This window comes from Bos grunniens, chromosome 7 (assembly GCF_055505025.1).
Source record: "Bos grunniens cultivar Pamir isolate PY7600 chromosome 7, Bosgru_T2T1.0, whole genome shotgun sequence".
Classification (NCBI taxonomy): domain Eukaryota; kingdom Metazoa; phylum Chordata; class Mammalia; order Artiodactyla; family Bovidae; genus Bos; species Bos grunniens.
Window position 1 is genome coordinate 6,764,086 of NC_141171.1, and position 26,384 is coordinate 6,790,469.

General features: G+C 55.8%; 1 protein-coding gene across 15 annotated transcripts in view; it reads left to right on the forward strand.

The window, feature by feature from the left end:
- Window positions 1–26,384, forward strand: part of EPS15L1 (epidermal growth factor receptor pathway substrate 15 like 1) — a 106,112-nt gene that overhangs the window by 75,811 nt on the left and 3,917 nt on the right. For 5 of the 15 annotated variants that reach the window (XM_086408646.1, XM_086408639.1, XM_086408640.1 and 2 more), the window contains 5 exons: window positions 2,383–2,443; window positions 3,436–3,518; window positions 9,398–9,530; window positions 11,813–11,860; window positions 24,383–24,588. In XM_086408646.1, the coding sequence (XP_086264772.1) occupies window positions 2,383–2,443; window positions 3,436–3,518; window positions 9,398–9,530; window positions 11,813–11,860; window positions 24,383–24,588 (531 nt within the window). Of the gene's footprint in view, window positions 1–2,382; window positions 2,444–3,435; window positions 3,619–9,397; window positions 9,531–11,812; window positions 11,861–24,382; window positions 24,819–26,384 lie in introns of those variants that run through there. The other 10 variants (XM_086408651.1, XM_086408653.1, XM_086408641.1 and 7 more) reach the window with 9 other exon arrangements.

Consider the following 26,384-nt stretch of genomic DNA (forward strand, 5'->3'; position numbering starts at 1 on the left):
GACTCGGACACGACTGAGCAACTGAACTAAACTGATCAGTTTTAAAGAGGAAGAAAGTAGTTGTTACTTTCACCATATAGTCACCATTTCTCAAGCTCTTCATCCCTTTCTCAAGATCTGGTTTTGCCTCCTTCAGCCTGAAGAGCTCACATTAGCCCTTGTATGCAGGGCTGCTTTGTTGCCGTCCTTGAGTGTATTTGTGGCCAATCTAGTATCATTTTTCCTTTTGGTTCTTGTAGGATGTTGTCCTGTTATCTTCTAGTCTCTGATGTTCTTAATGAAAAGTTGCCAGCCTTTCATGTAGTTGTTCCCTGCATGTAACATGTTCCTTTGGTTGTTTTAAAGAACCTCTCTTTATCTTTGCTTTTCAGTAGTTTATGTAGGGTCTGGATATACTTTTCTTTTTATTTATGGTGCTTGGGGTTTGCTGAAGTTCTTACATCTATAAATTAGGTCTTTCACCAAATTTGGTATGTTTTCAGCCAGTATTTCTTCGAAAAAATTTTTCTTTTTTATTCTCTCTCTTTGTGGGATTCTAGTTACACAGGTGTTAATATTATCCTCAAAGTTCCCTGAGGCCCTGTTTTTCTTTTTTTTTCTCTTTTTTCCATCCGATTATGTAATTTCTACTGATTTATCTCAGCTTCAGTCCCATTTTTGTCCTTTGCTGGCTAGCTAATCTACTGACGCTTTTATTCTGGGTACTGTAGTTTACAGTTTTAGAATGTCCATGTTTCATCTGTGTAGTTTCCACTTCTCTACTAAGATCTCCTATCTTGTCGTTCATCTGAAGTGTATTTTCCTTTATCTCATTAAGCCCAGTCACTGCTGCTGTAAAGTCATTCTCATCTGAGAATTCCAGTATCTGGGTCATCTTGAGATTGTCTCCATTGATTATCTTTTTCCCTTGAGAATCACATTTTTCTTGTTCTCTGTATTTTGAATAACTTAGAGATATATCCTGTGCATTGTGCGTACTCTGTTGTGGAGACTTGATTCTGTTGCATTCTTCCAAAGAGTGTGGATGGTTTTGTTTCAGCAGGCAGCTAACTGGTGAGACTCACACTGTAGTCTCTCCCTGTCTGGCCTGTGGTTTCATTCCTGTGGCCTTAGCTATAGGCTGCTCTAAGTCTGCCCACCCACACACAGTGTAGGGGTCAGCCTGAGATCTGGGCGGAGCTTATCATGGAATTTGGGACTCCCATTCTCTGCCTCTCCTTTCTAGACCCCACATCCCGCCCCCTCTTTTTAAGCTTTGGAAAAAATAGTCTTTTAATAACTGTTTTATCACCATGTTAAGTCATGCAGTTACAAGGTAGTTAGAAATTTCTGAAAGGATATTATTGTTAAAAAAAAAAAAGAAAAGTTCATTCTTAAATAAATAATATCCAGCACTTCACTGGGACACTGCTGTTCAGAAGGCCCTGGCCAAATAACTCCCCAATAAAACGCAGCCTCAGGCTGTTTGCAGCCATCTGGGGATGAAGCCATGTGCAGAAGACGAGGCTTCTAAACGAGGACACCAAGTCAGGGCACGTCGGGGCCGCTGGCAATACTCAGCACCGCCGGCCAGACTCTAGAGAAGGAGTGCAAGCAGGTTTCTTTCTGGGACACTCTACTTGAATTATTGTTCAATTAGTCAACACAATAGATCTTCATAAGAGAACAGTTGATTAACATGGTAAGGATGTTACTTAATATTCTTTGGATTATATGTTGTAATTATGGTCAGTAAATTCCAACAGTCTTAACAAAAATAGCCTGCCTCATTTGCAGGTATGAAGACAGCTTAATTCTCCACTGGGCTTTTTGTTTTTTGCTGGGCCACATCCCTTTTTCATGGCTGTGGCTGTCCTGGGATTCTCGCCTCTGAGCTTCAGTGCAGAAAGACAGTGAGTTTTCTTTTGGAGTCCGTAGCCTCTCAATATTCTCAGACTGTAGCTATCAAGACGGAAAACCTGGGAGTTCCCTGGTGGTCTGGTGGTTAGGATTCAGTATTTTCACGGCTGCGGCCGGGGTTAAGTCCCTGGTCAGGGAGCTGAGCTCCCACAAGCTGAGCAGTGGGCCAAGATGAAACAAAGCCTGGAAAGCTCAGCCTGTGCTGTGTGTTTACTGCCAAATTTCAGTCCTCTTCCAAAGTCTTGCTGCTTTGATTCACTTCCTATGTCTTCAGGTGATTGCTTTTTTTTTTTTCCCCCAGTCCAGGGTATTTGTTGGTATTACATGCAGGAGTGGTTGGTCTGTTGGACTCTGCCAGGATTTGGTTTAAATCACTGTGTCCTCCCCATGGCTGGGGCAGATATCCAGAGAGTTTGTGGTTGAATGAATGGGTGATGGGCACAGGAACTGCTTTTCACTCTCTCCTCTGTCCTTTTCATTCAGCTCGACCCCTTTGAATCCAGCGATCCGTTTTCATCCTCCACTGTCTCCTCAAAAGGATCAGGTGAGACCAATGGCTGCTTTTACTTCTCACTCGTCCCTGGGCAGTAGAATGGCCCACCTGTTTCCAAAGCTGGTGCGTCCTCAGCGTTTGTGTGGTTAGTAAGTAGCACCCAGATCCTCACCTGAGGCAGTGGCCCACGCCACGGCCCTCGTCTTCCTGAGCGGGAGCTGGCATCTGCTGGGAAGGAAGCTTGGCTGTAGGGATTAATTCGGTAATAACACTAACGTATTAGTTACTTGTTACTCGGTCTTTCTTATGAATGTTTGGTTTGTATGTTTGGCTTTTTTTCCTAAATAAATCCAAAGGTCTGTTGAGGCTTGTCCTATGGGCGCTGGGTTTGAGGGACCCTCCCTTCACAGCACAAAACCCTTAGGTGCCGCTAAGGGAGGGGAGCGTTTGCGGATTGCACCCCCGCCCCACCTTGCCTGTGGGAACAGGCCCCACTTGGTACTGCCACCTTGCCTAGCATCTTGGCTTGTTAGTTACAGAGCTTGACTTCATAGGTGGGCTTGTGGGCTACTCCAGGAAAATCACACCACCCACCAAAGGAAAAATCTCAGCAGAAATCTCTATCCACAGATGATGTCCCCACATGAGCCGTGTGGGCGGCAGTCCCCTCCCTCTCACTCCCCCTTCCTGGTCCAGAAGGACAGACACCAGACCCTGTCTGTCCTTCCATGGGGGGCTTGTCACTCCTTCCATGAGTGTGAACGATGCTGGCTGGCAGCCCAGCCACAGGGCTGAGTGCCCCTAGCTCACGTGGCCGCAAACTGTCTGGCTGAGCCACACCAACCACAAGCCAGAGTGGGCCGGGCGGGGCGGGGGGTGCTCCTGGTTGAGAACCTGCACCAGAGTCACCACCCCACAAGCAGATGTGACCACCCTGGCTGTGCTCTGGTGCCGTGGGGAACTGGGAGGCGACGCGTGGGCTGGCCCCACGAGGCGTGCTCCTGAGCGCGCCGTGACTCTGCCTCTCCCGGTGCTGCTTGCAGGTCCCTTCGGAGCCCTGGACCCCTTCGGAAGCGGGTCCTTCAATAGTGCTGAGGGCTTTGCCGACTTCAGCCAGATGTCCAAGGTAAAGCTCTCGCGTGGAGCCCCTGTGCCTCTGCTGGTGTCCGTGTGCTGCGGTCGTGATCGTGGTCTTGTGGCTGCCGGGCATGGTAGTTTCATGCCACGTATGTATTTCCTTGGCACCTGTCGAACTCTGAAATGCAGAATGCATGCTCACGTGACGTCGTGAGTGCACAGACAGGGTCTGGAAGGTGTCCATGGCTGTGGCTGGACCCATTTCCCTTCCTCCAAGTGGTGCTGCCAGAGCCCTGAGTCCCCCCCTGCCCAAGCATAGGTGCGAGGGGCTCCCTCCTGCCCTCGCTGGTGTCTCACGACCTCAGGTGATAAAGTCTCCCAATGGCCAAACAAAGCAAGAAGGTGTTGGGCACAGGGGCCAGGCCTGGCGTGCAGCCTGCGAGGCCAGAACAGGGGGCCACGGGCCCACACGCAGGAGATGTGTCTGGAGCTGCCTGTGGGCAGAACCCGAGAAGAATGTGGAAAGCGAGGGCTGGGCTCAGTCGGTGAATAAATACGCGGGTGAGAAGTGAGCTGTTCAGGAAGGCCCCCAAGTCACTCCTGTTCTGCCTGGGCGGTGTGTGCGTGGCCGTAATTACCTGAACTGACTGTAAATGTAGCCCCACACGTGGTGTGATCACACTGTCGAGAGGGGCTCGAAGGAGGTGTGCCTGGAGAGTTAAATCTTTACATAGCAAGAAGTCCGTCGGTAGAGATTGTCCAAAACAGAGCAAGCAGTGAGAGTAGAAGCCCATGACTCTGAGGTACATTCCAGAAGAAACTGCTGAGATGTTGAAAACGTTGGCCGTGGGGAGTTGATTTGCAGCTCCTGTTCTCCGTCCTAACCTTTAGCATCCCTTGGTTTCGACTGCGAGCCCGGGTTAACAGGAGTTTAGCGAAGCGTTCGGTGTATGTGTCTTGGCCTCGTCAGGAGGGTGGGGTCCCCTCAAGGATACAGAACCGGGTGCAGCACAGCCTGTTGAAGCCCCCGTGTTCTCCACTTATTCCTCCGGTTTTTTCCAGCCACCTGCTCCCGTCCAGGTGGCCCGGGCTCCATGGCCACTGGGGCACTGGTGACCACATGCAGATACAGTTCCTGTCCCTGATCTTGCCGCTTAGCTGGAGGGTGGGGGGGTGGCTGGAGAACGAACACTGGAGCGTGTGGGAGCAGGCACCCACAGCCTGGAGTCCCGTACCTCCCCTGACCTTGCACCCCACATGCCAGCTCCTCAGAGGGGCATCCCTCCTGCTTCACTCAGCCTGAGGGGCGCACGGCTGTCTGGGTGCTGAGCGCTTGTGGTTAGCAACATGTGATTGTGGCATGTGGCTTCCAAGAAACGTTTGAGGTTTTGTTCAGGTTTTCAGAGAAGCGCGTGAGTGTAAACTGTCGAGGTAGCAAATCTAAGTCCTGGCTGGAGGCAGAGCATCTGTTTGCCCATTGGCTGCCGTGGGAGGGAGCCTGGGGGTGCCAGGGTTTCCGTCCTGTCTCCTTCCAGCGCCTGGAGGGAGTCATCCTCCTGTGGGAACTGGGATGCTTGTGGTCTGGGATCAGCCAGAAGGGACCAGAGCCCGAGATGTGCCTTTGTGTTCACCTGTCACTGTGTGGCTGTTACATGCACTCCCCTAGTGGAGCTGTGTGTCCTTGGCTTATGTCCCTGCTTAGCGGGCGGGAAACTATCCCCTGAAATGAAGAAACCTCTGCCACGTGGGGGCGGCAGTCTCCAGGGAAGGGGCTCACGCTGTGATCTCAACCCAGCACGAGTGGGCCCTCTCCCCCAGAGGCAGGGGAATGAGGGCGAGCAGTGCCCCCGAGCTGGGACCAGGGGACAAGGACGAGGCGTGAGCCAACCCTCTGTATCAGGGAGCGTTGGAGGCTGTGTGGAGTGGCCGCCTGGCGGGACCCGAGCCGCCGCCTCCAGGCAGCACCCACCTGCGTCTCTGCTAGCTGCAGAGGCGACCCCGAGCCAGGCACTTCAGAGCCTGGCCCTTCCCTCTTGGCGCCCGTTCTAACCTACAGTTGCGTTTTCCCTCTTTTATTCCACTTTCCCTCTCCTTGATCTCGTGTCCCGGATCAGGCCACACACACGTGCACTTGTGACTTCAGAGCCAGCGCCCCTTCCTGTTGGTGGCACTGGGCGGGACAGGGCTGGCTGGGGCCGTGGAAAGTTTGTCCAGTTCTCCGTTGTTTTGTTTCCACGATCCCATCAGCTCCTGATCTCATGCCGCTTGCCCAGCTCAGTTCAGCGCCCTAACCTCATAGGTCTCTGTTTTTCCCTTTTGGTTCCCTTTCTGTTTTTCAAGAACAACATTGTGTGTATAAATAAAATGCCGAAGGAAATGAAAGTAAAGTGGCAAGAAGGTGTTTTTTTTAAGTGCTTGGGGTGTGTGTGTGTGTGTGTGTGTGTGTGTGTTTTGAACATCGCTGTCTCTTCTCCACCTGAGTGGGGTGGGGAGGCCGTGCGGGCTGGCGCCCTTCCTTAACTTCACCCAAAGCTGGAGTGTGCCCCCGCTGCCCGGCAGTGCTGGAGGAGAGAGTGCCAGCCAACAGTCCGATCCCCTGGCCTCCTCTGGGAGTTGCTCTGGGCCTGTACCCTTAGTTGAGGTCCCCTCGTACCTGAGGCGGTTTTTCTAGGCAGTATTACCTTGCGTTAAGAACACTTTCCCCAAAATAGATCTCAGAAAGCATCTGAGAATAAAAACAAGACTCCAACTTAATTATTTCACCCCTCCCACCCTAGGATTTTTTTTTTAAAAAGCCAGCTATGAAATACTTGACTGCCCTTTGTCAGCCCATTTTCAGTTGTTTTTCAAGCATGCATTTCTATTTAGGGCTTTTTTTTTTAAGTTGAGAGTCATTTGTTTTAAGTCAGTTTTTTAAACTGTAAACCTTTTAGAGCTGCGTCTTGTATAGTAGCTTTTTTGTCTGTGCGTTTTCCTTTTTTTTTCTCTGTTTTTGGAGCACACTTCACTATAGCCCAGCCAGAGAGCCCCTACCGGCTTTACTGAAACCCTTCTAAAAATAGCAACTTTCCCTGAAGCTGCAGCCTGAGTAGGAACCAGTCAGGTCCCAGAGGAGGCTTCTTGGGAAACTTCAAGTCATGAAAGTCAGGATTCGGAAATGACGCAGGCTTTTTGGTGTCAGAAGTGATAAAACTCCCTGCTGTGGGCGAACTCTTTCTCCTTGGAGCGGGTCCACCAGCCACGCGGTGGGTTTAGACAGATGGGGGGGCGGTGTGCGGAGGGTCAGCTTGGCCCACGGTGTGCCCAGCCAGCCGGGAGGCTCAGTGCAGCTCGCGCTCGGGTGCGGTGCACAGGCCGGGTGGACAAGGGCCTCACCATGCGCCATGCAGCTCTAGGGGCGGGGGCTCTGCACCCAGAGGCTCCCAGGTGTCCCTCTGCACCCCTTCCCCAGAGCTGGCGCACACCCAGCTCCCAGGACAAGAACGGGTCCACGCAGGGGCCTTGGGAGCTGGTCACGCCCCCTGTTTGCCAAGAAATTGATTTTGGTTCTTGCCTGCTCGTCTCAGGTTGTGGCAAGCGTGGAGAGAGCTGTCAACCCGGGGCGTGTCCTGGGAACAGCAAAAGCAGAAGCAGCGCGCGCTCTCATCTCCTCAGCGGCTGCTCCATCTTCTTTCCCAAACAGCAGACCCTAACCCATTCACTTCAGAGCTGAGCTGCAGGTCCACGCTGCACCTTGGCTCTCCGGCTCGCTCAGTCTGGGAAGGGCTCTGTGGATGACAGGAAACAGCAGAAACACAGTGTCGGTGGCCAGCAGGCATTTGCAGATTCTTGCGGGCATCCAGGGGAATCCTAGTCACATCCCCATCCTCGGCATGATTCTGCTTGCGCTGTCTCTGCTGATGTGGTTCGGGTGCCGGGTGGAGCCGCTTATGCACTCCCTTTCAACTTCTCGCCCAGCCCTGCGAGCGCAGGCCAGTCATGATGGTCATTTCACAGAAGAGGAAACAGAGGCACGGAGCCGGGACCGGGGCCTCCAGGTCCCACCCTGAGGTGCTGTGCTGTCAGCAGGCCGTGTCTCCTCCCAGTTCCTTAGCTTCCCTGCCTGTGAGATGGAAGGGGTGGCCAGAGGACTCTGTCCCCAGGCCGGTGGGATGATGTGGTGAGACCAGCACAGAGTGGACGTCTCCTACCCTTGGGCCTTCTGAGGTTCTGGGGGAGGAACTGGGGTTCCCAGCGGTCCTGGCTGAGGGTGCCGCCGCCCTCTCCAGGCCCCCTCCTTATCTCTGTGGACCAGCCGCCTCTCTCCCACCTGAAACGAGTATCTGGGACTAGGTACGAGGGACAGGGGTGGCCGCATCTGTGTCCCCGTGACCACGACCCTGTGACTGATGCCCGCCCTTCTCCCCACTGCTCCATCCACGTGTGGGAACCAGGTGCCTAGGGAAGTCCCCAAAGTGGGCTCTCCTGTCCCTCGGCCAGCCCCTCCCCCCGCACTGGGGAGAGCATTGCAAGCGCCCCTCCTCGCGCCGCTGCGTGCCCACCGTGCGTCTCCTTTCCTTTGCTCTTTTGAGGATCATATCAGCGCTTTCACTCCAGTGTCCACTACTTCCCTTTGTGTCCAACAGCTCTGAGTCTCCTCTCTACTTTTCCCTAGTTCTTTTCTGTGTGAGTGAACACGATCCCCCACCCATAGAGAGAGCGATCTCCCTTCCGGGCGCCACTGGTCCTCTGCGCTCATCTGTCCGTCAGTGGAGGTTTGTCGTGCCCAGCGCCGTGCTGGGGCTTCAGGAGAGGGAGCCCATATAGACGAGTCCTTGCCCGCCACGGGCAGGTGTGCGCCCTATCGGTGCCTCTTGCCTTTCAGGCCACTCAATTAAGACAGGAGGGTCCTGGCTGCCTGACCCTGGCGTGATAAGCTGTGTCCTGTCAGCTCCCCCTAGGACATCTGAGCCGGTCCAGGAAGATGTGGCAGGGAGGGGTCTGGGGGTGGCAGTGAGCTCCAGCCCGTCTCTGAGAAGGAGCACGGGCTCGGTGGATGGGAAGGGCTGAGCGCCCCGAATCAGGGACCCTGTATGTATGGAGGCCTAGGGATGGGGCACCCGGGGCTCCAGGCATCAGAGAATTGCCAAGAGAGGGCCCACTGCAGGGGTGAGGCCAAAGCATTGCGCAGTGAGGGGTTGGGGGGCTATGAGGAAGGCCCAGTGTGCCTTGAGGAGTACTGGGAGTTGCCTTTAAGCTTCAGGGCCTGGCCGCGCTCCTGCCTGCCCATCTTCCTGCCTCCCTGCCCACCTGCTGTGTTTACCTTCCCTCCTGCCTTCCTGCCCACCCATCCCTCCAGGCATCTCTCTGTGGCTGGTGTGATGTGGTCCGATTTGGGTGTGAGATGGTAGATATCTGGGGGGAGCGGGGCGTGGGTGAGACTAGGGCTGGAGGAAGCCCGTGGAGGGTCCAGGCCAGAGGCGACAAGAGCCCATCAGAGGTGGCAGTGGCTGTGCCAGTGTGGGTGGGGTGGGCTCCAGCTTGAGTCCCTGGGGGGGCAGCTCAGCGGCACAGAGAGGGTCTGGTGCCACTCTGACTGAGTGCCTGACGCTGACCGAAGGGAGAGGGGTGGGACACGTCTCTGAAGTGTGAGCAGGAAGCCCCGATACCCCTAGGCGGGTGGCAGGGAACAGCTCCCCACCCCCACGCCCTGCCGCATGACATTAGCCCATCAAGGCGGTGGGTATTCCCGCTTGCTCCTTGTGTCTGCCAGCTGCCCCCTTGTGGGCCAGAGGACGCCGTCTGTCGAGGGTGGAGGAAAGCAGGGGGCTGGCGAGCAGCCCTCGGGCCGAGCGGGGGCCGTGCCGCACAGCGCGGAGGGCTCAGTGGGCGTCCCTGCCTCCATGTTAATGATTGTTTCTGCCTCTCTTTTCGTGTCCTCTCTTGCAGCCCCCAACTTCTGGGCCTTTCACCTCCTCCTTTGGAGGGGCAGGATTCTCAGATGACCCCTTTAAAAGTAAACAGGACACTCCCGCTGTGCCTCCGAAGAAACCTGCTCCTCCGCGGCCTAAACCGCCGAGCGGTCAGTACGCTTCCTTCTCTTGAAGCTTCCTGCCCACCGTCGCTGGGCGGCGGGGGATGGCGGGCCCCTCCGCTCACCAGCCCAGAGGGTCCGTGTTCGGAGCCAGAGGGGCTCCCCTCTGCCCGTCACATGGCTCTGCGCACCCCATGTGCCTGGAAGCGCCTCCGGTCCCTTCTATCCTCGCCTCGTCCTGTGGGCCCCTGGGCTCTGGGCTCTGTGTGGGGCTACAGAGTGGTCTTCAGAGGCCGGGGGCTAAGAACCCTCCTGGCGGTTGGCAGAGCTGCTGCATGGCCCCTGGCTCAGCATGTAGTTGTGGCCCCTCCGACCTCCCCACCCCTACCGAGCTCTTTCCCAGGTTGGCTCAGGGGGGGCCCAGGGCTGGGGGCGGCGGAAGCAGTGGCTGAAGCCACTTCATCCATCCTGTGCCTCCACATTGGTTCAGGACTTGGGGAGGGGTGGGGCTCTTCCTTGGTCATGTTTAACGTGAGAGGAGCCACATGGCTTGGGGCTCCCTTGCCCTCTGCTCCTGCCCCAGCATCTAGGCAGATAGCTCTGAACAGGGGGCTTCCTGCAGCCCTTCCTTCTCCTGGTTATGGGATGTTGCTGGCTTCTCGCAGCATTGAGCCCTCTGAGGGTGCCAAGGATGGTTAGCTCATGCAGGGTACCTGTCTTGGGTGATGGCGATGGTTCAACAGGCCAGGTTATCAGACTTAAAAGCAGGAAGCTGTTGCTCCCAGTGGCAGAAGGATTCACTGCAGTTTCCCAATCGTTAGTCTGTTCCCCCTTTGTGGTCTGCTCTGGTCCCCCAGCAGAATCCCCTGTGCTGTCCCTAGACTGTAGCTCATAGAAGAACCGCGCCTTCCTGCGGTCGTGCCTTCTTCTCATGGCCTCCTCTCCTGGTCCTTTCTGTTGGAAGGTGACTCTCTCCTTCCCACCTGAGTGCACCCTGCCCCTGCAGTCAGCCCCCAGGGCCTCCGCCCGCACCCTGAGGTCACTAGGTACAGGGGGTCATGAGTTCAAGGATGGCCAGCCTTCCTACACCCGTCACTAGAACCTCACAGAGGGGAAGCCGTTTAAAAACGCACCCTCCCCACTCCTGTCGCCTGCTGGCAGGGCCTTGTCTCAGGAGGACAGGCCCTCCGCCCGCAGTGCCCAGTTTGGCCTCCTTGTGGATGGGACACGAGAGAAAGCACGCCCAGTGGGTGGGGTGAATTTATGACAGATTTTCTATAAACCATGCTTCAAAGGCATTCACCCTGAAACGGGGTGGGGAGTTGAGGGGGAAGCAAGAACTGTGAAGGAATTCCCTGCGTCTGCGAGAGGCCGCTTACACCTTAGAGGCTGTGACCCTCGAGGGACACTGGCTGGTCTCCTGACGCAGTGGTGTTGGGCCTTCTCTATCAGAAAGACGGGAGCCATAGCAAACCTGTGCACGCACACGCTCTCACACAGTGCCTGCACGCGCCTGTGCACACATGCACACACACACCCGGCAGCTCAGCATCTGTTGGGCCTCGTGGAGGAGCTGCTCCCCTCGCTGGCTGCGGCAGGCGCCGAGCTTCGTTCTCAGGGTTTCTTGGAAACATTCATCTCAGCCTCCTCCCCTTCCCTGAACCAGCGCGGGGGTGCCTTTGAAGTCGCCCTCGGCTGGCACCTCCCCTTGTGTCTCCCTCAGTGAGTCTCCCCACCCACCGCGGCTTCTGCTCTCAGTGTGCCGTGGACTTGGAAAGCAGAGCCCGCTGGAGCCGCAGCTCAGCTCCTGGGGGCTGGCTCCAGGGCTCAGGCTTTTCAGAGCCCTATCCGTGTCGGGGGAAGTCTGGGCGTGTAACCCGGGGGTCTCAGGCCGCCTCTGCTCGTCGTGGCTTTGGCCTGCTGCACCCTTGCTGAGCCACAGCTGGCCAGGTGCCCCAAGTATCCTCTTCACATCATGACCCTCAGGGTGCAAGGTCACGACTATAAGCCCACCAGATTCTGGCAAGACCCGCAAGACTGGACAGGCACCATGATGCTGTCTTATCAGACCTGGAGAGGGAAGGGAGAGGTTCACGTGGGCGCCCGAGGTCACGCAGCAAGGGTGGGCAGCAGGGCCAGCCCTACACCTGGTGACCCCCACCCCCTCCCAGGCCTCCCGCTCCCCCACGCCCCCAAGCTGTATTGAGAACCATGCCACGAGCTTTGGGTGCTCTGGACAGCAGCCAGCCTGTGTGCAGTGCTGCACCTGTGAGCGGCCACACTGTGCCCGCATGAGGCCTAAACATCTTTCGTCTGATTCTCTTACCTAGAAGCAGTGGCTGAACAGGAAACCCCCGCGCTGTACACGTTGCTGGGTGGTAGGTACACGCTGTGTGGCGGGTGCTGTGAGAGCACTTCCAGCGGTGCTTCTGCTGTGATTCCACACTAACCTGTAACAACTGGAGACTGCCGGCTGCGTCGATGCCCCGCGAGGGCCGCCCGACCCAGCAGGCGTCATTGAGCAGGGTGGATGTTGGTGGCGGGCATGCACTTGTCCTCTCCAGGCTACTTCCCCGATTGGGGGATTGGAGCCCAGCCGTGTGCACGGCCTTCTTCTCCCCTGTCTACGTCACAGGGAGCAAGGCCTCTTCAATTGGAGCCACCTGGCCGTGTCTGCTTATTAGCAAGACAGGTCAGCAGATGAGAGTCAGAAAATCCCGCTTGGAATGTTTGTTACGGAAGCTTCGGGCTCAGCTCTCGCTCTCTTGGCTCCTGCGATGGGAAGCAGCCAAGGGGATGTCCACGGGTGGTGGTGGTTGTCTTTGTGAGGAATCAGAGTCCAGCAGTTGGCGAGTGAGGGCTTCTTGCTGATCCAGCCCTTTCGTGCTTGGAGGGGCCACGTGGCCAGCGCGTGAACGTGCCGTGTTGTCACGGTCAAGGGCCACCGGACGTGTGGGGGTGTTGGTCTGGGGAGGGCGAGCAGGGAGGGGCTGAGGCGGGTCCCCTGCTCCCGAGGCCGGGTGGCCTTGGCGGCGGAGCCATGACCCCTTCCTTCATGGAGGTAGGTGAGCAGACAGTCCAGCCAGCCGGGTGACTGTGGCTTTTCTTACATACACAGCTTCATACCCACACTCCAGAAACCACGAGGAAGGAGCAGGCTCACCTTCACCACTCTGTATGGGAAATGGGTCTGATTGAGCACACGCCCACTCGAGGCTCACCTGGAGGGGACCCAGAGCTTCTGGAACCCCACTAGGTCTTTGTGTCTGGAGTCAGCTCCGACGTGTGAGGCCAGGAGAGGCGAGTCTGATGCTGCCTCCCTCGGGCATCTGGGTCCCCTGTCCTGCTAGCATCCCAGGAGGATGCTTGATCAGACTGGTTGCACGTTCTGGCTGCTTCCGTTTCCCGGAGGGGCTCTGGGCAAGTGTCTTAACCTTGCCGAGCCTGTTTCCCCACCTGAACTCGGGCGCACCTGTGGCCTAGCGTGTGGCCTCTCTGGTAAGTGCCTTGCACAGCTGATGAGCGTCGTGACGAGTGTGGTGTGTACCCACCAACCCGGCCCTGAGGTACAGGGACCAGGACTCAGGGCCCTCCTTCCCCGGGGAAAGACAGAGGCTGGGCCTGAGGCTGTCATATGCGTACAGGGAGTTCTCAAGGGATCCTTTTCCCCCATGAGTTGGCAGTTCAGCAGAAATCTTTGCAGCCGAAAAAAAATAGCGTGGGTAGTTGAACTTCAAAGAGGGCTCCAGGGTCCTCTCTGGCAAAGCTCAGCTGTCGTCACTCGTGTGGGACCAGGTGGATGTTTGGGTCTGAGTTAACTCCTGGCTTTGGGGATGCCAGCCTTATGCCCCAGAGGCTGCAGTGTTCACAGCCTGTGGGAGCTGAGTTTTGGTTGCATCTTTAAGTTTGATGAAAGATTAGCTGACATGAGATCAACACACAGCGTCAGCCTGTGGAGTCACGATGGGGATCCCACCAGCCGGGAGCCTCACCAGGGTTCTCTGGGAAAGAGTTCTGGCATCCGAGGCGCGTGACTGGAGCAGCCCTCAGGCCGGCCATCTGCTCTGACCCAGGCCAGAAAGCTTTGCTCGAGAACCTTTGAGAATCACCCTCTGGGGCAGTGCATGGCGCTCTGGAGTTGGCACTGAGTTCTCTGAGCCCAGAGGTGTTTTCTAGAAAGGTCTATCAAGGTATGCAGTAACAAGCAGGTGTCTGTTTGGGTAGAGACTTGGTTTCTTCTAGGCAGATGCAAAACAGATCACTCTGGCAGCCGCCGAAACCTGTCAGTTAGAATTAGCGCTGGTACACCTCCCCCAGGTAAACAGCCGTGTGCTCTCTGCAACGGACCAGAGATCGAGATCAGTCAGAACTCACCGCCGAAGAGTTTCTAGGTAAAAGTTGTTGATTTGCAAAGGGAGAAACAGATTTTTTTTTCAAGTGCAGGAAATGGCTGTGTGGGTGTCAGTGATTGGGCCCTCGCGCCTGCGGCGACAGATAGCGGGATCCTGTGCCCTGGGCCCCACCCTTGCCACTTCCTGTAAGCGCAGCCCCACATTGCGGTTCCTGCAGCGCCTGGGTGACACCAGCTAGCGTGCCTTCACCGCTAACCAGCCAGTCACCTTTAACCTCTCCCCAGTTTAATTATTATTACAGCTAATGACCTTTTCACCTGCAGAATAAAGCCACGCACACTCTGGTGGTGTCTTTCTGCCCCCTCCCCCTTCTCAGTATCCTTCCAACCCATACCAGACAACGGGATACTATTTAATAACTAGGGTCCTGTTTGATTCAAGTGATTCTGAAAAAATAAATAAATCATCATTTCTCCCCTGGAACCCAAGTCCCCTCCCACATCTGTGACTGACCCCACGCGGTAACAGAACAGGGTCACAGAAGGTGGCATCTTTCTTCTGGCGCCTTTCTGGTGTCTGCCCGCCCCCGGGGCCAGCCCATCCGCCCGGTGGTCAGCTTGGCCGTCCCGGGAGCTGCCACCCGGGAGCCAGCTGCAGAGGAAGCCTCAGGCCCCTCCGTGGCGCCAGCCGGGGTGTGTGCCCGGCTCTGAGAGGCCAGGCAGCGTGGCGTGAAACCAGGGCGGTTAAGCAGTGCCCCTGTGGATCCCAACCCCTTGTTTATCGCGCAGGATCCACTCTGAAAATGGCTTCTCCAGTTGAGCCGTAGCGGTTAGCACCTCGGCCTTGAAGTTAACTACTTGAATTCCGTTCCCACGATGATTTCAGAGAGATAATTCAGTGGGTACATGTGATAGTTCTAGAACAGGACAAATGCAGTTCATTGCCAGCTCGAATGTGGAAAAATGCGACAGTTGCCGGCCAGCCAGGGTTGGGGTGCTCCAGGGTCGGGGAGCTCCAGGGAACCTCAGGCACCCAGCCTGGTGGAGCCCTCCTTTTCCCGTGGGCTGCCCACCGCCCCCGCCGCCTATCAGGAGCGTCCATGCTGGGACTGGGCAGGACCCCTGACCACAGTGCTCATGAGCCGGCTCCTGGCCAAGGAAAGAAAGTCACTTTCCTCTCAGCTTCTTAAGGTGTGAAACGCCTGGAGACGAATTGTTCTCTGGGGTGAATTTCTGTTTTGCAAAGTCGGCCGAGTTTGAAAATAGAAGCGTTTGCCTGCCTTAGCCCACGCCCGCCCTCCTGCACCCAGAGTCGCGTGGTGGATTGAGTGGGAGTTCAGTGACACGCTTGTCACCTGTTGTATAGCGGGGTGAAAGTGCCCAGACCTGGGGGGCCTGGAGCAGAGGAGTCGGGGCTCAGCCTGCTGGGGTCTGGGGGGCTTTATAGCAAGGCCTTGAGGTGGGGTGCAAGAGCCTGGACTCCCCAGTCTGGCGTCTGTGTATAGGTGTGAACAGACAGCAGCTACCACCCTGGCCCTGGCACCCCCCTCGCCCACGGCAGAGGCCCTGTGTACCTCCCCCAGCCCCTTGGTTCTACCTACAGCAAGGTGGGGGGGACCCAGGGAGACGTTCCCCACGAGGTGCTGGCTTTTCTGATGGGGTGAATGTTAACCCCCAGCTCTTCACTCCTCGCATTCAAAGCACTGAGTCAACCCCGCTCCTGCCTCCACTGTCAGCTGAGAAGCAGCACGTGTGTGTGTGAGTGGGTGCTGGGAACCAGCCCTCAGGAGTGCGGGGGCGGGCGGGCCCCCCGCTCCAGGCTCTCTCTCCTTTCTCACTGCCCCCACGCTGGGAGGGCTCCCGGTGGGCTCTGCCCCCCGCCCCTGACTCCAGCGCACACGAGTGCTTTCTCACCTCTCCAGACCCGCCGCACGGCACCCTGGGGACTTTGTTAAATGTGGGCACGGCGCCTCCCTGCCCGTGCCGAGGTGGTGTCCTGGCTGCACGGGCGCCGCTCTGTAGGGAGGAACCAAGGCTGGGCCACTGCGGCCCCAGGGCTCCCCCCACCTGGCTGTAGCTAGCATCTCCCTATCCCCCCAAGGCACCCCAAAAGGCCCCTCAAGGGGACGTGTAAGGCCAGCACACGGCTGACTCAGCAGAGTGTTGCAGGCGCAAATCAAAAAACAAATATAATTTAAAAAAAAAACAAATTGTGAGACCTGCCAGGTTGTATTATTTTTGTTGTGAAGGCTGATTTATGGTTTGTAAACTCATTGATAAGTCACGTACCCCCTCCCCGTGTTTGCCACAGAACCAAAACAGCCCCCGCCAGGTTTCTTACGAATGTCTTTGGAGTCCTCTGTGGAAACCTCTTAAAAAGTGTTTTTCAGTCCTAAGGGAATCTGTCCTTTGAGGACCCCAGAAGTGTGGCGACACTTTCCCCTTCTCGCCTTCTCCCTCTGACCGGGCAGTGACCCCACTCCCCTTGGGCTCGCTACCTCTGACCACCCCTGGCACCTTGCAGAGGGTGAGACAAGCTCATCAGGTGTGGGGGTGCCTGGTGGATGATAGTAAATACTTGTTCAGCTTTTCTCAACAGTTCAGAACCAAACCTCATCCTGCTCCCTTCAATGCATTCAGCAAATTTGTCTTAAAATTCAGTAAATATTTTTAGTGGAAAATCTCAATGTTGTGATGGTGGGGACCTCAGATTTTATCTTGCTGGGGCTCTGCTGCTTGGCACGGCTTTGATCTGTGGGGTTTGCCTTCTCCTTGCGTGTGCTTGAGCCAGAGTGAGTGGGCTGGAGTCTGCAGGGCTCCTGGCTGGCACACCGCTTGCGTGGCCCTGTGGGTCGTGGCCCAAGAAGTTAGGTCACCTCGTCCCACCAGAGGGGGCCTGGTGTTTCTCTTGTGCGTTGCTGAAAAGCGATCTTTTTCAGCAAATAAAAAGTTTCCGAGTGATGATGGGTGTGAAAGGTGAAGCTCTGGACAGCCTGCTTTTTCTCTTCCCCCAGTTCAGCTTCTTCGCTGGGTTCAGGGGGCAGGAAGGGAGCAGCCAAGGTGACAAGGAGGGCACCTCCACAGCCATAGCTCTCCCGTAGTACGACTTTCAGAAGTCTGGTGGTTGTGTGGGTGCGCCGTATTGTGTAGGACGAGAGGCAGTTGTGTGGGTGTCCTGTGTTGTGTGGGACGAGTGACAGTTGTGGGTCCTGTGTTGTGTGGGACGAGTGACAGTTGTGGGTCCTGTGTTGTGTGGGACGAGTGACAGTTGTGGGTCCCGTGTTGTGTGGGACGAGTGACAGTTGTGTGGGTCCCGTGTTGTGTAGGACGAGAGGCAGTTGCGTGGGTCCCGTGTTGTGTGGGATGAGAGGCAGTTGTGTGGGTCCCGTGTTGTGTGGGACGAGTGACAGTTGTGGGTGCGCCATGTTGTGTAGGACGAGAGGCAGTTGTGTGGGTGTCCTGTGTTGTGTGGGACGAGTGACTGTGGTGTGTGTCCCGTGTTGTGTGGGACGAGTGACAGTTGTGGGTCCCGTGTTGTGTGGGACGAGTGACAGTTGTGGGTCCCGTGTTGTGTGGGACGAGTGACAGTTGTGGGTCCCGTGTTGTGTGGGACGAGTGACAGTTGTGGGTCCCGTGTTGTGTGGGACGAGTGACAGTTGTGTGGGTCCCGTGTTGTGTGGGACTAGAGGCAGTTGTGTGGGTCCCGTGTTGCCACAAATGGCAGCTTGGGAACGTCCTGTGTTGTGGAGAGTAATAGCTCAGGTGGGGCAGCTGTCTTGACCACAGACCTTTGTTTTTTATTTTTGTGTTTGGTTGTTTTTGTATTTATCTCTCATCTACAGAGCTGCACTTTCCAACTGCAGCCCTGAACCTTATAAACAGAGCCCAGCCACTATCTGGTCGGGATGAAACACACACTCTGGCTCACGTCTGCTTTTGATTATGTTCTGTTCATCTGATTTATTGAGACCCTCCCGCAAGTCACCCAAACGTGTTAAACTCTCCTTCGAGGTAAAAATTTGCAAGCAGAAGAGCCTGCCTTCCTTCAGTGTTCACGTTTGTGAGTCGTGGAGGGGATTGTATTCCACCGTTTTCTCCCCTCCCTGCCGACTCTCCGGGCTGAGACCTTCCCGGAGAAGCCAGGAGGGGGAGGTCGGCTCAGGGCTTCACGCCCTCCAGCGCCCCCGGCCTGCCAGTCCCCGATCCTGGGTGCTGGGGGCCCTCTTGGTCTCGGAAAGTTCAGAAGCAGGAGAATTAAAGATACTGCTCCCAGGGTGGGGCCGGCCAGCAGGGTTTTTTTAACAGCACACACCGTGGTAAACCATCAGGTTCATATTGTTTTTGCTCAAGGCCGTCCTGAGTGCGGTTTCGGTGCACCGCTAGGGTAGCTGCTGAAACTGCTGCGGTTTCAAATCAGCCGTGTTCTGTCCTGTCTTCAACCTTGGTTCCCCACCCTGGTAATGAAGCCTCCTCTAAGTGCCAGGGAGTCACCAGGGGGCTCGGCAGCTTCCAGCCCCGAGCTGGGGGAGGGTCTTTATCTGATTGTCTACAGTCACATCCTCCTGTCCACTCAGGCCTCCCTGCCCTGGGCAGATGTCTAGGAATGACAGGCCAGGTGTCATCCTGGTTATTAGTTGTATACCAAAATTTAAGGCAAAAAAAAAAAAAAGATTTGTGCTCTCTTCTCTGAAACACGCCCCAGACAAGCCTCTTTCCTTTACTCTCAGTGCCTGGAGCCGCAGAAAGGCGTAAAACGGGCGGCAGGTCTGCCCAGGGGCACGGAGGCAGATTGGGTTACCCTGTCACGTTTAATATGAGCACCACTTCAGAAAAAAACAATTAAGGACCTAGCAGAAGTGGTTACATAAAAGCAGGAACCAGCCCCAGAATGTATGAAAAGTGCAGCTGCTAAAAATAAACGGGGGCGCAGAGTGGGAAGTGTTGTGGACCAAGGGCAGTCAGGGCAAGGGCGTCTTTTGTAAAAGGCGTCTCTGCTCGTGAGCGTCGTGTCAGGCCAAAGCCGGGAGGCCACCAGTTTTGCACGTGTGAGGTCCGATAACTCAGTCTCTATGCCCGAGCACAAAAACAGATAACCGAGAAAAAACCGTTTCCCCCACCACCACCACTCCAAAACAGGAGCAGTTGATGTGCCCTGGTTTCATATTAACACAGTCATGATTTCTAAATAACAACGGTTTCGGCAACCAAGCAAAAACCAGGCCCCGGGCCGTTCGTTCTTGGGTGTGAGTGCCTCCTTTCAAGATCTCCCCGATTGATCATCTCCATGCCTGTTAGAAACCTCAGCTTGACATTCTTGCCGGCTGGATTCTTAACTGCCTCCCACCCTCCAACCTCTGCCCCCAAAGTGACTGAAAAAAAAAAATCCCCCAGACCAAGAGAGGAAGCTCTTCTTAAATGAAAAAAAAAACAAGGCACAGAAGTGGGTGATGGTGTATTTGAATATCTGCACTGTTGGGGTCACTCTCAGGGCCTGGCTAGGGTCAGCCAACCCTGTTATGCGTGCTCAGATGTTTGCCGTGCTGGACGGCATGGGGAGGTCTGCCTGGTGGAGGTACCTGTGGGAGGGAAACCACGGTAGCCAGGCTGCAGGGACCATGCCAGCTGAGGTCAGTGTGCCCATGCCTCAGGATGGCATACCCCTGGGCGCCCCAGCAGAGGTGCATGCATCGGGTTGGTTGGCAGGTGAGGCCTCGTCCCTTGGGGCCTAGGGAAGGCTGCCGATGTCCCAGGGGACCCCGGCACAGGGTTCGCTCAGGATCCTGTCTATTCACAATCAGCCTTTGGTGACGCCACCCCTTGGGGTTTGGAAAGCGAGGCAGGGTCTGCATCTGGGTGTACGCTGCGGGGGGCTCTTCTCTCGGGGGGCACGCCTGGGCTGTGGTGCTGCTGCACTGCGGCAGGGGGAGGCCGCATGGAGGGTTTGAGGAAGCCCAACAGGTGGGGGCCAGCGCAGGGAACCCGGAAGTTCAGGGGAGGCCACCCTGCCCAGGGGCTACACATGCCCACCCACCACCCTGCTCGGGGGGCATCTGAGCAGCTCTGCACGCGGGGTTCTCAGTCTCCTTGTGGAGCTCATGGGGGACTGCCGAACTGTCCTGCCCTCTGGGTATTGGAGCCATGCCAGCCTGGAGTTGGCAGACTGATAAAACGTGATTTACAAAAGCAGACAGCCCCCTCACAGGCTGACCTCAGCTCTGGTGGCCGTGGAGAGCGGACACTCCTTTACGCCGCCCGAGTATCCTAGGGCCGCCGTACCACATACTGCAGACCGGGCAGCAGAGACAGCCGAGACAGAGCGTCTCAGAGCTGTGGAGGCCGGAAGTCTGAGATTGAGGTGGAGTCCGGGTTGGCTTCTCCTGAGGCTGCTCTGGTTGGCTTGTAGACGGCGTCCACCCCTGTGCCTTCCCGCGGCCTCCCCTCTGTGCATGTGCGTGTCCTGCTCTCCTCTTTTCTCCCGAGGTCACCAGTCCTCCTGGATTAGGGCCCATTCAGAGGACCTCATTCTAACTTAATTAGCTCTGCAAAGATCCCTTGTCCCAAGACAGCCACATCCTGAGGTACCGGGGGAGAAGACCTGAGCATAATGAATTGGGGGTGGGGGACCAGTTCATCCCATCACAACCCCATTTCATGGATAAGGAAGCTGAGGCTGAGGGGGGCGGTTGCCATGTTCCTCCCCATCTTCCAGGGGTCCACGGCCCACTGTCTCCAAGGGCTGGGCCAGGAGGGCTGAACACAGGCCTAGGGAGATGGTGGGCCCAGGCACTTAAGGCAGAGGGACTGTCTGGAGAGAAGCCCTGGGCTGGGGTCCTGGGGAGCGAGGTATGGCTCGGGCCCCTGGAGGGGTGTCGGGGGACAAGGTGGGGAAGGGTTTTGTGCGGGCTTTCTTAGTTCGTCACGGTGGAGCTTGCACGTTAGAAAGCTGTGTTCAGCAGAGCTGTCTGGGGAGCGGGGACACAGCTGTGGGCAGCCAAGTGCTCTGCCTTCTGGAGCTCATGTTCTCTTGGGCAAGAGAGAAAATACACAACGAGTGACCTAATGACAGAGCAGGACGGGCTGCAGCGGTGTCTGCGCCAGAAGTGGGGAGGGCGGCCTCTGAATGTGCGGCACCCCTGTGGGGAGGGGTGCTCTGGCCTGTAGCAGTGAGCGCAGGGCACTGCACTGAGCTGGGGAAGGATGGCCGAGGCTGGGGTGGGTGCTCCCAGAGAGCTGGAGAGAGCTCAGCAGGTTCGGCGCAACTCTGAGTTAAAAGGCCACCTCGCTGAGTGCAGGGGCCCACGGGGCTGAAAGCTGAGAGAGTGAGCTGCCCAGTGGCTGTCGCAGGGCTGGTTCCCAGGGACCCAGGAGAGGCGAGGACCACTTGCCTCGGGTGGTGGTGCCACTGTGGGGACCCAGGCTCCCGGGGCTCATGCCCATCCTCCTTGCCCAGGGTGCCCCTGTGATCTGCCCGGCTTCCCGTTCATTCATGGCTCCCGGCTGTACAGCCTGGAGTTGATGAGCTGCGGGGCAGGGCTTGCCTGATCCCTCCCGCCTGTGCTGCCTGCTCACCTCCAAAGAGGGGCTCTCCTCTGCCTGTGGTGCCAGCCCAGGGGGCCCGCGCTCACCCGTCAGCTCATCCCTCGGACCAGGGAGTAGGCTGCTGTGGAAGATGGGCTTGGGGGAGGTGGCTCTTCAGCCCGGCACCCAGATCGGGTCTCCCTGTTGTCTGAAGCCCACGGGGCTGAGGTCTGGGAGGGAGAGCAAAGCCAGCAGCTAGGAGGACAGGTCAGGGAGGAGCATTTGGTGCTGGAGGGGGAGCAGCCCGAAGTCTGCGGCTCTGTCACAGATAGAAGAGGAGGGACCAGAAGTCTCGACCTGTATGGAAGGTGGGGTGTGGGCACAGCCCCCAGGACTTCACTTGAAGAAGCCAGTTGCCCTGGGGAAGAGGGGCCCTAATTCCTACTGTCTTGGCAGTGGACTTGGCCCGTCCTTCCGGGGAAGTGTCCCCGCCCCAGCAGGTGGGGCCCACCCAGGGGTTTTGGCAGAGAGATGTTCGCCTGGCCCACTGAACCTCATGGTTGATTGTGACCTGACTTGTGGCCACCGGGAACCTCAGAGAGCCTCCCCAAGTCTGCAGCCTTCCCCCTCCCCGCCCTTCTAGGTCAGGGTGTCTCCTGTCAGAGCCTGGGGCAGGTACTCGGAAGGTCAGGCTGCAGTGGGCACGCCTCCTGACTCACAGCCCCACCTCCAGAAAGTGTGTGAAAGTGTGAGTCGCTCAGTCGTGTCCAACTCTTTGCAGCCCCATGGACTGTAGCCCACCAGGCTCTTCTGTCCATGGGATTCTCCAGGCAAGAGTACTGGAGTGGGTTGCCATTTCCTTCTCCAGGGGATCTTCCCAATCCAGGGATCGAACCCGGGTCCCCTGCCTCGTAGGCAGTTTCTTTACCATCTGAGCCACCAGGGAACGTCTCTATAAATAGACACAGGTGGGTGAGGCTGTGCTGTTTGTGACAGTAAGAACCTGGGAAGGCCAGAGGTCAGCATGGGGGCCCCATGAGGCCACAGGCAAGGGCATAGTCCTTTGATCCAGCCTCCGGAGGTGACGGAGAGCCGGGTGCAGAGCGGCCTGTGTCTCAAGAGCCCTGTGCGAGCCTCGGGAAGTCAAGACTCTCAGCGTTTCCTTAAACACGCAGACAGAAACCAACAGCAGCTCTCGGGGGCGGGGGTGGCTCAGGGCCTCTGTGTCCCAGCCACACTGCTGGCATCACCCGCCCACCCAGAGGTCCCAGCTCAGGTGGGAGGGGGCGTGGGGATTTTCACCACCGCTTCTGGTGGGCTCCGCCCCCATCTCTTCTCTGTGGGCTCTCCTGGGGGCAGAACCACGTCTCCGGTGACTCGAGGTTCTGAGTGAAACTGATGGAGTCGGGGTGGCCTTTGTACCTTAGGGCCACCCAGCTGCTATGTCAAGTGACAAGTAAAAAGACTCGTGTATCCAGAGGGGCCTGAGGTCAAGTGGTCACAGGCCCCACATATGCCGAGCCCCGCTTGCGCCCGCAGTAGGGCATCAATCATGGACTCTGACCCCTGACCCTTCATGCCCACTTCCCAGACAGAAGCAGGCCAGCTGGGCCTGAGGCCCTGGGCCTGGTCTGGGTCTCAGAACTCAAGGGGACAGAGGCAGAAGTCCTTAGGGACCCCTGGGAACCCTGAGAAATGTGGCCTTAGGAAGCAGCGTCAGAGAGTGTGGTTTTGGAGCTGGGCCTGGAGGTGGACGTGTGGGCAGGTGGCGTGGCAGAGGCCAGCAGGGTGGGAAGGCAGGTGCCCTGCGCTCAGGCGCTGCAGACAGGTCAGGCGTGACTCAGGGTCAGGGCCTGCCTCTGGACATGCAGCCTATGTCCAGGGTTCTGTATGGAAGGTGGCCCTCGGCTTTTGGCTTCTTCTCGCACATTAGTTTTAAAATTGCAAGAGCAGAACATGGGCAACTCAGTTAACAGATCAGAATCATGTTAAGTGTGCCCTAGCCTGGGCTTGGACACAGAGCTGCCGAATTGACCGTCTCACCCCAGGGTACCTTAGTTACCCCAGGCAGCTGTTGGGCAAATGAATGGCGTCAGGCAGGAACCTGGCCTCCAAACCCAGCAGATCCTGGAGGCTCATCCCATGGGCCCCCCTTGCCAAGCAGGCCTGGAGAGGGGTCTGGTTGCTCGTGGATGGTTCTGACGTGTTGGCAGGACTCACTGGGAGAAGCCCCTTGTCCTTGGGCCACACCCCCCAAGCGTAGCCTCACAGCCTCATTTCCCACCAATTCTAAACACCTGTCTCCCATGTCCTCGTGGAGATCTACCTTGCTGGGACCTGGGTCTCCCAGAGCCACCCTCTTGGCAAGAGCCCACAAAAGCCCAAAGCCTGCCCCCTTGGAGTCAAAGGGACAGACGCAGGAGCCGGAAATGAATTTCAACCCAGGATGAATTTAAACCCAGGATGGCCGAGTGGGTTTGTCTGGTGAGCTGCATACAGACCCTCACCACTAACATGGCTAACTCTACATCACGTCATGAAACTAATTCCCCATCCTTCCTGTTTAGTTGCAAGTAATCCTCCATCCCCCCTTTTTTTTTAATTGGGCTCTTACAGTCATCTTTTTCTGCTCGACCATGACTTTGTAAAAACTCAGTGTGATCGTGAATGTGTTGCCCTGCTAAAATGAATCACTTTGAAACACGCCTGCATGTGAGCTTTCTAAAGATGATGTAAATTTTAGCTGTGGTGGGTGGGGAGAGAAGGGTCATCTGAATTGGTTTTCTGAGACCTCCCACAAAATCATTAAGCCTCCGGGATAAAGGAAGAGGAAAGCGGAGACCCATGCCAATTCCCCCTGGAGTCCGTCCCACGAGCCACATTCCAGCTCTTTCCAAGTGAAGGATAGAGTTTCCCAGGGAGCTAGCACCCGGCTCCTCAGTCAGGACTCTTGTTCTGTCCCTGGTCAGTAACTTGTATTTCTTCTTCTTTTTTTTTTTCTCCTTTTTTTTTTTTCTCCTAAATTTTCCAGGTAAAAGTACACCCGTAAACCAGCTTGGTTCTGCAGACTTTACCGAACCCCCTGATCCATTCCAGCCACTTGGGGCCGACAGCAGTGACCCGTTCCAAAATAAAAAGGGGTTTGGGGACCCGTTTAGTGGAAAAGATCCATTTGCTCCCTCCTCTTCAGCTAAACCTTCTAAAGCCTCCTCTTTGGGCTTTGCAGACTTCACCTCTGTAAGTTGAGTTCTCTGCCTTCCGTGCCATCCCCTCCTCCCCCCTGCTCCGCTTGCAGCTTCCTTGGGGTTATCATTATTATTATTATTTGTCTCTTTGAAATGGCAAAGCTCCTTCTGGCCCAAGTCTCCCGGAACCTCACACCATCACCCGTGTTATTTATTCTGTACTGTTTCTTGCTGTAAGAAAAAAACGGTTTCTCAATAAAAGAAAAAGAGCACTGGTTTGGATACTCTGTGATGAGGATGCATTTTCCTTCCAGCAGGATGGCCCAGAATGCCCGTTTCTTTGTGTTTCACGGTAGACTCTCTGTAGTAGTTCTGTCGCCCAGAGGCTTTTGTGTTCGTTCAGTTTTTTTTTTCGGGGGTGGGGGGGAAGCCACCACGTCAAACACTTCTGAAGTACGAAAACAAGATCGCTAAAGTTAATCTGGGTGCTGCTGTCCTAAAAAAGTGTCTGTGCGAGAGTTCTCATGGTCCCAGTTTAGGGCAGCAAGGATTCAGGCAGATCACACCAAGGGAAAGCAGTTTGATTTGTTTTAAAAACACTTTTTATCAGCTTTGGAGAAAACCGAAATGCAAACGAGAACAGCTGCTCTGAAGCCCCTTCCTTGTGCAGGGAGAAGAAGAAAAAAAAAACAAAACCAAAACTCAGAAAGCCGTTCAGCAGCGTGAAATGCCTTTTCAGAAGCTAACCCGGGGATTTTGAAAGCCTGGCTCCGTGTCTCAGTTTGAAAAAAAGATTCCAGGCTGTAAAAGGCTTTCATGTTAGTGTGCTTTCTGCACCTTCGTGAGTACCCAAAGATCTTGTTCTCAGAGAGCTTCAGATGTTGTTTTCCCAGAAACGGTTTCCCTGTCCGTTGCGCACCTAATATTTTTTTGAAAAGGCTTTCTTCGCTTGGTTTGACAGAGAACCTTGTTTCCTCGTTAGGTGTGAGATGTATTGTTTATAGATGCTCCAGCTCCTAGAATGTCTATCTTAAAGTGAGCACCGCCGTTCCAGTGCCCAGGGCATGCCTGACTCATGTCAGATCCAGCTCATGCACAGCTAGGCTGTGGCTTATTGACATTGCCCAAGATGCTGACACGTTCCTGGCTCTTGGCAACCTGTAGATATTTTACAACTGCAGTTGGCCCGGTTTTGTTGACAGCTAGTGCACGCTGGACATATACAAACGGTGACATTGTTAAATAAAAGCCAGAAACAAAACCCGCTTTATCTACAGTTTCTTGAATAGCACCGCTTTTATTTTTTGGTTAGAAAAAAAAAAAAATGAAACACTGATGGAAAAAAATTGAGCTATTCACATGTGACTTGGGTACTGTGTTTAGGGTAGGGGGGAAGGGTAAGTGGGTTTGAACAGCAGTTTGAAGAAATGATTGTTCTCTCTCTGAAATGCACAGTTCTATTTCTTACAGTCCCCCTCCTGCCACCCAATGGCTGGTTTTTGGAACACTTTTTTTTTTTTTAACCCCCCAAGATTTCAAGTTATCATTTAGTTCATCATTTCTGGTCATTTCAAGCACAGTTGTTAACTTCCTATTTTAAAACACCCATGGGGTTGAGTCACCCTTAGTTCCAGGCAAGGAATTGGGTTCTGCCAGTTCTCAGGTGCAATACAGGAGACCTGGGTTTCATCCCTGGGTTGGGAAGATCCCCTGGAGGGGGGCATGGCAACCCACTCTAGTATTCTTGCCTGGAGAATCCCATGGACACAGGAGCCTGGCGGGCTACAGTCCATGGGGTTGCAAAGAGCTGGACACGACTGATGGACTTGCACTCAGTCTGCAGCCCTG